Raw genomic sequence first — 12,783 nt, forward strand, 5'->3', positions numbered from 1 at the left:
GACTTTGGTGCAGGGAGTTTGTAACAAGACTCAAACTTTAGTTAGGCTTTAGTGGAAAAGGCTTTTTTATGATGAGATTAAGACTATGAGTCATAAAACCACTCTTCAAAAACCAGACCTAAACCTTTAAAATACCCTGAGAGCACATGTACTGCTCCAGTGGGTCCAGTAGAGGGCAGCAATTGCAGCTGTTGAACCAGGTTGGAGTTTCTGACCCTTTTTTGGCTTCACTGTCTTTGTTGTGTAACACTTTCTTCCTCTGGCTTCTTCCTCCTTTTTCTCCAGAGAGAAACCTGAACCCTAAGGCGGCCTGTCTGAAGCGCCGCGAGGAGGAGAAGGTGACCGTGGCGTCGGACGGGACTCCGCTGTCACTGGCTGCCGCACACCACGCCGCCACCGCCGCCATGGGCGACGGGTCCAACCCCTTGGGACAAATGTAAAACGCAGCGCCATCTCCTCCTCCTCCTCCTCCTCCCTGAATGGTCAGAAGATTTCACTTATAAACTAATCTGCTGTTGTACCTTTAACCTTTAAAAGCATAAATAAAAATCATTCCACCAAAGAAATTTGGAACGATCAAAATAAGTCGAAGAATTTACTCGTATGAATCTCAGGTCATCAGTCGTCATCATTTTTATCAAAATATGTTCCTGCAGACAAAATGACAACACAACTGGAAATACTCAACTTTAAATTCAGTTGCTTTTAGTGAGGACTCAAGAAAACACTTCCTGTTTAGTGTCCCACTTTCAAAATAAAAGGCTAAGACACACACACACACACAAATAGGATATTATCTATTTTATGTATTTTATGGACAATGTAAAAGCATATGTATAGATTGGATTTAATTCATTTTTTAAGACATTATACCAACAATGACTTCACTGGCTTTGTGTCTCCTTAAAATACAATTTATATAAAATAACATAAAAAAAAGATGAGAAAATCCCACAGTGGGGAAATGTACAGTGGACAGTAAAAGGTGATATGCTATCAACAACTAGGATTATGAAAATTACAATCGCCTATACAGTATACACATTACATAATATTACATTACATTTACATAATATATACAATAATATACAATATATACATTAAATAACCAGATTATATACAATATATTAATTAAATAACCAAATTATATACATTAAATATCTAGATTATATACAGTATGTCCATCAAATAACCAGATTATATACCGTATGTCCATTAAATAACCAGATTATATACAGTATGTCCATTAAATAACCTGATAATATACAGTATATCCATTAAATAACCATATTATATACATTAATATCTAGATTATATACAGTATGTCAATTAAATAACCAGATTATATACCGTATGTCCATTAGATAACCAGATTATATACAGTATGTCCATTAAATAACCTGATTATATACAGTATATCCATTAAATAACCAGATTATATACATTCAATAACCAGAGTGTATACATTAAATATCTAGATTATATACAGTATGTCCATTAAATAACCAGATTATTTACCGTATGTCCATTAAATAACCAGATTATATACAGTATGTCCATTAAATAACCTGATTATATACAGTATAACCATTAAATAACCAGATTATATACAGTATGTCCATAAAATAACCTGATTATATACAGTATAACCATTAAATAACCAGATTATATACAGTATGTCCATTAAATAACCTGATTATATACAGTATAACCATTAAATAACCAGATTATATACATTAAATAACCAGAGTATATACATTAAATATCTAGATTATATACAGTATGTCCATTAAATAACCAGATTATTTACCGTATGTCCATTAAATAACCAGATTATATACAGTATGTCCATTAAATAACCTGATTATATACAGTATGTCCATTAAATAACCAGATTATATACATTAAATAACCAGAGTATATACATGTTATATAGCACATAGGATGATGAACATGTGGTCTGCTAAGAGCAATATGATCATTCTGTGATTCTAAATGTGTTACTATAGTCTATACTATAGTACTTTATTATATATATACTATATTTTGCTACTATAGACTTTACGAGGGAAAAACAAATAAAATCCAGTGTTGTGTTGTTATTTTTGCTGCTGAAACTAAAACAATAATTGGCTGATTATTTGAAACACTGACAGTTAAAGTCTGTCAGAGCGAAACCATGACGATGACGATAATGTCGTAGCTGTTTAACAACAGAAGCCAGTACATGAGTTAGGTTCTGTCTGGTGTGGGTACATTTGAACAACAGATTGGCCGTAAGTGTGATTTTTAACGTGTGTTTTTGTGTGATTGTGTTTGTCCTGTCGTTGTTGTTGTTGTTGTTGTGTTGTTGTTTTCACTGATGTACATATATATATAATGTATACTGTGTGTTTCTGGGCTTGGACGCGCCTGCTTCCTCTCAGCTGTTAAAAACCTGCGTCTGTTTGAGTTTTACAGTGTAGCTGAGGAATCCCAAGGTCAGAGATAAGCAGCAGCAGTGACCTGTGATGAAACGACACATATTTTCTTTATCTGGAGTGATTTCACAGTGAGAGAAGTAGAGCAGTGTAGTTTTTATTCTGTGCTCAGTTTCGGGTCATTTCTCCAACTCATCTGCTCTCATAATCTTTGTTTTAGTTTTACTGTAGATTTTTGAGTCTAGGTTTTCTGTTTGCAGGTGTTTTACATGAGGAAGATTTAATGTTCCTAATTTATGTGGCTATAAACTGACTTTTAGTGTAACTGCTGCTGATCTCTGAACCAGGAGTCCCTTGTAAAAAAGATCCTTGATCTCAGTGACAAATTTACTTATAAAGCTGAAATAAAAATAAAAAAAACTATAAAGAATAATTTCATGAAATTCTTAACATGTTGCCTAAGATTCAGTAAAAGTAGCAAAAACTGAAATCATAAACCTTCAATAACTCGTGGTCCATGTCCATTTTTTGTAGAAATAACGGACACAGAAAATTTACTAAGAATTAATTTAAAATTTACTGTTAATTTAAATTATTTTAGTGTGTCTTTAATGTGATTTTATGTCTTGTTTTCAGTGAGTGTTGTTTTATCGTCTTTAACTGGGCAATTTTTATATTTAAGATTTATTCTAATCTGAATATTCAGAACTTTTGTTTATGTCAAAACTGACACAAAGTTTGGTTTTCACAGTTACATCAGATTTGTTCGAATTTTTATTACCTTGCAAATGAGCGTTTACATTTTTCCGTATGTAAATCAACATGTTTTAGAAAAGAAAACATTCATGTTTATCATTTCCCAGATCAGTATATCAGTTGATTTATAGGAAAATAACTTTCAGAATGCTAATATTTAAGAGCTTTGTCACGGTGCCAAACACAATAAGTCTGTAAACGTAACATATATGTGGTGAAAATTCTGCTATATTCTATATAACATGTACAATTTTGTGTCAAATTTGATTTGTAAAAAAAGAACAACTCACAGACTCTTCAAATGATTTTTGAGGGTTCTTGAATGCATCAAAATTGAGTTTTTACAAACCTTTATTGATTTGGAGGAAAATTATTTTATTAAAAATGCTGTTTTAGTTCATGGTCACCAAAGGATGAATCATCACAGTTACATTTTATTGGATTTTATTCTTCCCAAAAGATGAAATCTAATTTATTCCACTTTATTTTATTTTCTTATGAAGAACAAACTTCATATTTTGACCCTGTTGTGTGGTGTAGTAATACATTCAGCCACCAGGGGGCACTAGTAAGGATTTAGATTGAGTTAAACTTTTCCATGTGTGTGTTTCTTGCAGGTATACTAACATCCACACTCACTTCTTGCACTCCTTGTCTTTTTTCGCTCCGTCCAGGTCTAAGGTGCCAGAGTTCATCAAGATGATGAGCGACCACTTCCTCTGACGTCGTTTCCATGACAACCCAGCAATCAAACCTGTTATTGCTTCAGCCTGACCAATCAGATCAGCCTTCTTTATCTTTTCCTCCTTCTCCTCGTTTGTCGTCTACGATCCTCTTCCTCCTTCCTCTTCGCCTTTTTGTCTCCCTCTTCCTGTCGAGAACACAAACTGCAGCGTCGCCATCAGACGCTTTTCCGTCACTTTGCATCAGCAGCAGCAGCAGCAGCCGGAGTGGAACTGGAGGCTGTTTTTGTGCAGAGACATTTACAGAAAACAGTAAAACACGGCCGTCAACACAAAGTGGCCGTTTTGTTTTCACACAAAGTGACGCCAATGGACAAAAAAGTCTGTGGAACCATGTCGTTGAAGGAATTCTCCTTGTGCTACTTGTTTTGTGAGCATTCCCACTTTCAAAGAACAAAGGGTTCTATATACATATGCGAAAAGGGAAAAAAAAAATTGATGAAAATCTTGTTTTAATAAAAAAGTGCAACTGGATGCTGGCAGTGAGGAGGCTAGGGACGTTTAGAATGGAACAAAAACATATCACAAAGTGTTTCAAGAGATTTTTTTCCTTTTGTTTTTAAACGCAACAACATTGCGCGGCGGTTGTTGGAGGCAGCCTCGGCGCATCTCTGACTGAACGGCAATCTAACGCCACACTGTGGATGAAGCTGTGCCTGATCTCCTCTTGGATGCAAACCAGTCGCATAGATACACACAGAGAAGCGAAGCTAACAAAGCTACCGTTAAAAAAAGGAATGGTTGCCGGGGAAGTATTGCAGGAGTAGGCTGCGTACTCGCACATCCTCCACACATCTTCAACAAGTACAAAATTAGAATGAATGAAGAAGAAGAAGTGATGAGGAAGCAAATCCTGGTGGTGGTCGCACTGGTTTTTGGGAGATGCTTTTGGTTCCTGAGTGATCCGATCAAAAATGAAGTTCACAAATGCTTTTTGACTATCATAGATACATAGAAGTTAAAGTGGGGCTCAACAATAAAAAAAAAGGGGCAACTTTTCATTCCCGCCAAAATGTTTAGATTGTAAAAGTGTTTAAATCAGTAATTTATGGTTTTGTATTTTTATTAGTGCATTGTGCCAGATGTACTTTTTTGTCGGTCTTTAAAGGTGTAAGAAAGTTTTTAGTATCAACGCAACCCTTTCGACAGTTGTACCCACGAGGCCCGAGCGTATCTGCTGGGAGGTCGAGAGGATCAATCAATCATTGAACCAATTAATTGATCAACCACAGTTTTTTGAAGATAGCGCAGTTTCAGGAGAAAGACATATGCAGTACCTCTGAAAGTGTACATTCAATCCCTTTCTTGACACTTCCATCTGATGTAGCCGAAGGTTTCTCGGAAACAAAAGAAAAGCTCCAGGACAAATCCCCAAATTGGAGATTCAGAACAATGAATGGGTAAGAATATGCACAGATGAATGGTTTGATGGGCTGGACTGAGCACTGAAGTGAATTCTATTCCACATTTAGCACATTCCCTGACTTGTAGTCTACTTGAATCAAGTGCTGCCGATGCCCCAAAGGCCTGAACTGCAGGAGGTGGCGGGGGGGAGTCAAAGAAGGGGTAAGGATTGTGGCAGGGCCTCAATCCAGAGGAATTATGGCTCAAAAAGGGGGAAAAAAAGAATAGAGATTAAAAGTCTGAATGTTTAGACGGCGATGACACTGCAGGGGAAGCACGGGAACAATCATTGGGTGACGGGGTGTATCTTTTTCTGTTGGGTGGCCAAGCAGTGGTTCTCTTTGGGTGTCTCTTGGTCCAGTAACAACATCTCATCAATTCCAGTTCCATTTCTGAAATTCTGACATTCCAATTTAATCTGAACCCCAATGGGATTTCTGTAAGGTACCAGGAATAGGTGGACTGGTAGGTTCTGGAAAACCATATGTCAGTATGAGGGGAAAGTCCCAGTGGTGGACAAGGGGTTCCGGGTTGGGGTCTGGCATGTGATCAGCTATCTGATGTGCCCACAAAGTAGTCTACATCTCAGACAGGACCAATCCAGAAGCCTCACTAATAATATTCCACTCTTGTACGTTGACAGACCCAGGTTTACCTGGTAGACATTCTCTCGTTGTCTCTTTGTCACACAAACAGGACATGGCAGGATTGGTGACCAGGTGGAAGCACCAGATTGATGGCCCGTTTTTGTGGACTCAAGTCCTCCCTTTTCACTCTCACCCCAGTTGGAAGTGTCCAGGCCGATATTGAATCCCCAGTCTTTGTGCCGTCTTTACTGCTGGCCCTAGCCTTATTAGCCCTGAACGAGAGTCCTTGCCCCTCTCCCAGGTCTCTGGCCCCCACCCTTAGTGGTCCCACAGATGCAATTTGAACGTTCACTTCTACCAATGTGCCTTTTTAGAGTTCATATCATTCGAGTTACCAGAGGAGGACATTTACCTGGTCTTTTAATAGGATGCAAGCTTAGGGAAACCTGTTCTTAGTCGTTAGGTTCTATGCAGTCAGGTTTTTTACCAGACCTGGGAATTTAAAAAAAGCTAAAAAGGAAAAAAAAGTATTTTTTGGATAAAAAAAAACAAAAACAAAACTGTATTTAATGAACTGTACACTTATATGTAAGTAGACAGCGTGTTCTGGCTTGACGCCAATGGGACAGACGCTTGATTTAGCAAGTCGAGCCCCCCCGATCGCATCCCGGTCCCCTGTCCCTCCACGTCCTCCATAATCCATAATCCCCGACCTCACTTTCCCATTCCGAGTCCCAGCCCTGTTTCCATGGTGAACAACGCGTCTCTTCTTGTATTATAGCTTATCAGCTTTTTATCAATATTTGATCGGCTTGTCCGTAAGCCAATGTAGTCTTCAGTACAAAGTGTGTGGTTGTATGTTGTAAAACTAAATTTTCTCCACTCTCTCTCTCTCTCGCTCTCTCTCTTTCTCTCTCTCTCTGTTTTTTAAGAACAATCTTTTCTCTTATTTTTCTTTGTCTGTTCTGGTTTACATGTCTAATTACAGAAAATGTACAAACAACAAAACGATAAAAAAAAAAAAAAAAAAAACAATACAATTCTCTATCCAACAGCATTGTTCTCTGTCGGTGGTCATTTTTTTGACGTGGTTTAAAATCCGACCCAATCAACAGGAAGGCACGGAAACTGGAAAAAGAATTTATTTGAATAAATCAATCTATATATAAATGTACAAAAAAAATATATACGGATATATAAGGAGGGTGCCGTTCTCTGTAATCTTCTTTGTGTTTTTGCTTGGGGAGGAATTACTTTTCTCAATAGACTGAACTGGCAGACGTTGGCTAGGTCCCCTCAGTGTTATACAGTAAAGACAGTTTTTCCAACTGACTTTGTTGTTCCGTTGTTGTCATGACAACGCCCTCTGACTAAGTACGGCACCCTGCGCAGGCAGGACAAACAAAAACGGAGGGTTTCCGTAAAACCGCTCCGTTCACGGCGATCTATCCGAGGCAACAACACAACACACACACAGATGTTTGTAAATTGTATGCAACAAAAATGGCAAAACTTTACCATTATTTTGAAATTGTGTATGTAAAAGTTATATTTTTACATGTAGACTTGTTGTTATTTTGTGTTTTAGAAAAAAATCTGTTGTATCAGTTTTTTTGTTAAAAGATGAAAAAGTAAAAATTCAGTGTGTGTTGGAAAAAAAATGTGTCGCATTGAAAAATGTAGTGAGGTCAAAAAGTTCCCCGTTCTTTTTTTTTTACATCTGTTTATATCTGTGGGGGGGGGGGGGACATTTTTTTGAGGGATTCGGGGGGCGGCAGGGGAGGGGGTGTTATCATGATCCATAAAAAAAAGATATTTGATATTTGTTTTAATTCTCCATGCCTCATGACATTACCATTTTTAATTGTATTCTTTGCAGAGAAATGTGTAAATACTCATAAAAACATTTTCTGCTGGGGGGGGGGGGGCGATGATGATAGTGATGATGAACTTGTTTTTGAGTTTCAGTGTGCTCGTGTTTGTCTGGTCACTGTAGCCAGGGGCCAACTTATAGTTTCAGTCAGTGGTGGTCAGTCAGTACTGTCTGTGGTTTTTGGTTTGGTGCAGGTCAAATTATCTCGTCTCTACTTGCACCGAGAACCCTGAACTCCTGTCAGCGCCAACGCACACCGCTCTTATTTTGAAGGATTTCCTTTTGATTTCACAAATTAATTTGCAAGAAAAAAAAACATTTGCCTAAAAGAAATGACTGTTCTGTGAAATGGAAAATAATAACGTCAATGAATAATTTATCAATTTAAATGAACTGAGCTACCCCAAAGATCGCTCACAGGATCAGTTCACGGGCACTCCCCCTAGTGGCTTGGGACCAGATCTGACTCGTGTCTGCGTGGAATTCCTCCCCTCTAAAATTTTCCTTGTAAATGTTGATTCAATGATTAATATATGGATGTTTTTGAGAAAAATTGGTCGCTAATATAAACGTGTCGGTCGTCAGCAAACAATCTCATCAGCTATTTGCCCAAAAAAACGGATTGCGTGCGAGGCAGTTTCAGTCATTTCTTTTTAGCTTTTCATCAGAAAGGAAAAGCTGGTTTGAATTGGACCTTTGATAAACACTAGGATTGAATCTGTCAGTGTAAGTGCTAAGTGTATTTTTTAAGTAATGTTATTTTTTACGATGCTTCATTTCATATTTTCTCTTTGTTGTATAATCAAGTCCATCTCCCGGATTACAGTATCTCCATTTTTATGTTACCCCTGATGTTTCTATTAGCCAAAATGTTAACTCTTTTTTTTTTTTTTCCTTTTCCCCTCCTTGTTGTACATACACACCTCATTTCTCTTTTTAAGTGACTGTGCCATGAGCTTTGTAATCTGTTACTCTGTACCAGTTTTACTGCAATAATGAGTTGAATTCAAAACGGCCACTCCTGTCCTTTGTTTTCAGAGCCAGCAGCGAGCACTGCCCTTCAGCAGCAGCACAACTAATCTGAAAATACCTACCTTTATATCACACAATTTTTTCATTTGTAGTTAAAGAAAAAAAAAAGATTTTAAAAGTTTGAAAATTTCAGGTACCTGCACAATTTTAACCTATTTGTAAGTCAAATTTGTCCAAATTCTGACTGCCAATTTAAAATACTCATCAAATTTTGATGAGTATTTTTCTCCAGGACTAGTTCTTATTATTTAAACTGAAATATACTGTGTGTGTTTAATCTTTCACCATCAAGTAAACTACTTTAGTCTAAACACCTACTGTATAATTATCTCCTGACAATCCACACAAGTATTAAAGAGTTTCTTAAATTGTGCTGACAAAGGTGTTTGAGCTGAATTCACTACTTCAAGTTGTACATTTTACATTTTCTGGTGTCACATAATTTTTTAATTATATAAAACAAGTCAATTCTGATTTAATTGTTCTATTAGTGCCATGATTTCATCAGTTTTACCTGAACATAGGTGTTTTACTTAATCAAGAGTAGTTATATACATTTCAAAAACTATAGGGAACAGCACAGAGCTATGGTTCCACTGGGGCTTGAACCCAGGATCTTCTGCGTGTAAAGCAGACGTGATAACCACTACACTATAGAACCGTGTTCTAGCAATGATAATAGCTCAAATTGGAGAGCAGCACATCAAACACTGCTAACTGCAACTTCTACCCATGTTCAAAAATCATCCAGATCCAAAAGGTATCAACTTAAGAGCCAGTGCTGATCTTCAGGAACTCCACCAGACCTTTCATTGTGTTTGGTTGGTTGTAGAACAGATAAAGCCCCAGCTACACTACATAGACAAAGGTATTTGACCACACTTGTTAAGTATTAAATTCAGGTGTTTCAGTCAGGCTTTAGGCTGCGGGCCACTTATCTCCAGTGAAGGACAATCTTCACTCTTCAGCAGGCCAAGACATTTTGGACAATGCTATTGTGGAAGGTCCTTTTTCTATTCCCAACATGACAGTGTCCCAGTGCACGTAAGGACTATAAAGATATGGTTTGACTCATTTAATTTGGTGTGCAAGAACTTGACTGACCTCAACCCCATCGAGCACCTTTGGGATGAACTGGAACAGAGATGAGCCGGAACCTTCTCGTCCAACATCAGTGCCAGCAAAATCTGGAGGAAAGTCTTCAATGAAGAGTGGAAGCTGTTGTAGCTGCAAAAGAAAAGCAGGACCAACGTCAGCCCCTGTTGGTGTAACGGTCAGGTATCCGAATACTTTTGTCCGTATCGTGTATATGCATGGCTGGAAATCTGGCTGGTGAGGGTGATGGATACTAAACACTACTTTAACTTTTATTGTTCTAGTCTGGTATGACGATTAAAGGTCCAGTGTGTAAGAATTAATGGCATCTAAATGGTGAGACTTGCAACAAACAAAGGACTCATCTACTTATGACTTCCCTTTCCGAAGTACGCCGGGGAACTACGGTGGCCTTCACACACCAGAAAGTACTGTACGTCATGACGAAGTTCTTAAGATACAGATGATGAAAGGTGGTGAATGCATCTGGATTATGTGGGTGGAGTCCTTCCTCCAAATACATGATATAGCTAATTTTGCATGAGGTTCGTTTAAAAGGCTAAAAACCAAACAATTTTAATTTCAAAGTGAATATAGACATAAAAACATGTGTTAGGGTAGTGTCATCAATCTCTGCCAGTGGGCCCTGCTAACCCCTGGTTCACACAGGACCTTTAAATCAAGGAAAACATCTTAAATTCAAACTTTATTGTCATCATTCCAGCCTTGCAAAAACTCCAGATACAAGTTGGTAATTTCTAGTCAGTGGCTTTGAATTCAAGCACCAAACAGACCAGTTTGGTCAAGTAACCCTTTCATATTCAACATTATGTGACCTGCTCCTTTGTTCCAATCACCTTAAACCTGACACTAACATATAACCTGTTAGTTGTAATGAGAACAGATGATCCATGAGTGTTCATCTTATGCCTCTAATTTCAGGATTCTCACACTTAATTTCAATCCCAGACCAGCAGAGATGTTGATTTCTGAGCCGAGGAGTTGACTCGTCGTTGCATCAGTGCAACAGCTGGCTCTCATGTTGTGGTGATTCAATGACGCTCATGTTCATTGTTCTACAGCAATAAATGTGTCATTTTTATAACAAAAACCCCTTTGAGCACCTCTTTCTCTTTGTTTTTAAGTGATATAGTTACTTAGTTCCCTTCCCAGGATACTAAATGGGCTTGGACTGACTTCAATCGGTTATTTTGTGACACTGTGAGCTAAAAATACCATTTTTCATTTTTGAGGACTTTGATGTGTGAGAAAGTGGTTTTATACTGTAACACAAACTTCTGTTTCCTGTTGGAAAAAAACCCCTCTAAAGCTCTGATTACCTGGAGATATTTAATATGTGATATGTGGATTAGTGCAGACTCTTTGTTACCTGCCTGCAGCAGTGATGAGTCGGGACACATTATTACACATCACAGTACAATGTCATTTTAGAGGAAATAATTATTCAGTGAACGAAGGAGGAGGAGGAGGAGGACACTTTGTTTTTGACTCATCAAGGTGGTTTCGTTCATTTCTGCCAACAATGATGTTGTTTTACCTGATGATGAAGAGACTGATGAATATTTCAGATATTAGTCAAGAAGGTTCCTGACTTTTACCTGAAATATTCACCTACAAAATACATTTTACACCAGTAAAGCATGACATCCATTTTTAATTTATGGTCACTATGTCAGTAGCGTCAGCCTACTAAATTAATCATCAACTATTTTGGTAATTGATTAATCATTTTGAGAGTTTTTTTTCCAAATGATTAAAACAAGTTCATTCATTCATTCATTTTCCAGCTTCTTAAATGTGAACATTTTCTGCTTTCTTTGCTCCATAGAAACAAAGAAATCATTAAACTTGAATCAGTTCGGTTTGTGGACTAACAAAGACATTATTTCCAGGTTTTAAAAAGCAATGATTAACATTTTTCAACATTTCTATCACATTTTATTGACAAAATTATGAATTCATTATGAAAATAATCTTTAGTAGCAGCCCTTACTAGCTACCAGCTGGTACCTGCTAGTAGTAGTACTGGCTTCCAGCTAGCACCAGCTAGTCAAGTGCCTCATAGTTACCACTGAGAAATACTACTTGCTAGTAGTAGCTCTCATCTAGTTCCTGCTAGCTAGTACTGGCTGCCAGCTAGTAGTAGTAGCTCCCAGCTAGTACCTTCAAGTGCTAGATACTAACTAGTAGTAGCTCCCAGCTAGTACCTTCAAGTGCTAGATACTAACTAGTAGTAGCTCCCAGCTAGTAACAGCTTGCAGTAGTTGCTACCTGCTAGTGCTAGGTAGTGCATGGTTGAATAAGCTTCACCCTCGCTCTTCCAAATGTACTTACAGTAGCTCTGATTCAGAATTCAAACAAAAACAAGATGGTGCTTGACTAAATGGAGGCTTCAGAACAAACAGGTGAGCTCACATGTTTTTGTTTAAATTCAGTTTGTTCTTGACGTCTCTTATCGTGGATATTTCAGTTCACATTTAAGCAACAACAGTTAAATGTTGTCTGGCTTAAACATGTTGAGAACAGCAGGAGAATCTTTGGAAGATCATCCAGAGTTTCTCCTCACTTGGACTTGGACGCTAACCATAGATTGGACCAGAAAATGAACAGGTGAATGTCTGGAGAAAGCCACATTTATTTATTTTTACTTTCACCAGGGACAGTGTACAAAAAACATTAGGCTCAGCAGAGCAAATATGCCACTTCTAGATTCTACCTAGTTTAGCTAATTTCCATCTGAAGTCCACAACACTCATTCTGTAGAAGCTTCCATAACATGTGTGTCTGAATGTAGGTCAGTATAATGAATGTATATACATATATACACATAAACATAATCATAAATCAGCATT

The 12,783-nt window shown here is 37.6% G+C and overlaps 1 protein-coding gene and 1 non-coding gene across 11 annotated transcripts in view; one reads left to right on the forward strand and one right to left on the reverse strand.

Annotated features, from left to right (window-relative positions):
- LOC131446031 (transcription factor 4-like) overlaps positions 1 to 6,967 on the forward strand; it is a 166,106-nt gene extending 159,139 nt beyond the window's left edge. For 8 of the 10 annotated variants that reach the window (XM_058616924.1, XM_058616923.1, XM_058616926.1 and 5 more), the window contains 2 exons: positions 286 to 436; positions 3,851 to 6,967. In XM_058616924.1, the coding sequence (XP_058472907.1) occupies positions 286 to 436; positions 3,851 to 3,899 (200 nt within the window). In that variant the 3' untranslated portion in view covers positions 3,900 to 6,967. Of the gene's footprint in view, positions 1 to 285; positions 483 to 3,850 lie in introns of all 10 variants that reach the window. The other 2 variants (XM_058616928.1, XM_058616929.1) reach the window with 1 other exon arrangement.
- Positions 6,968 to 9,403: 2,436 nt separating this feature from the next.
- Positions 9,404 to 9,476, reverse strand: trnav-uac (transfer RNA valine (anticodon UAC)). The gene has a single exon. It is a non-coding gene; the product is annotated as a tRNA-Val (tRNA).
- Between the last annotated feature and the right edge of the window lie 3,307 nt (positions 9,477 to 12,783).

The sequence above is a fragment of the Solea solea genome, chromosome 19 (assembly GCF_958295425.1).
Source record: "Solea solea chromosome 19, fSolSol10.1, whole genome shotgun sequence".
In the NCBI taxonomy this organism is placed as follows: Eukaryota; Metazoa; Chordata; class Actinopteri; order Pleuronectiformes; family Soleidae; genus Solea; species Solea solea.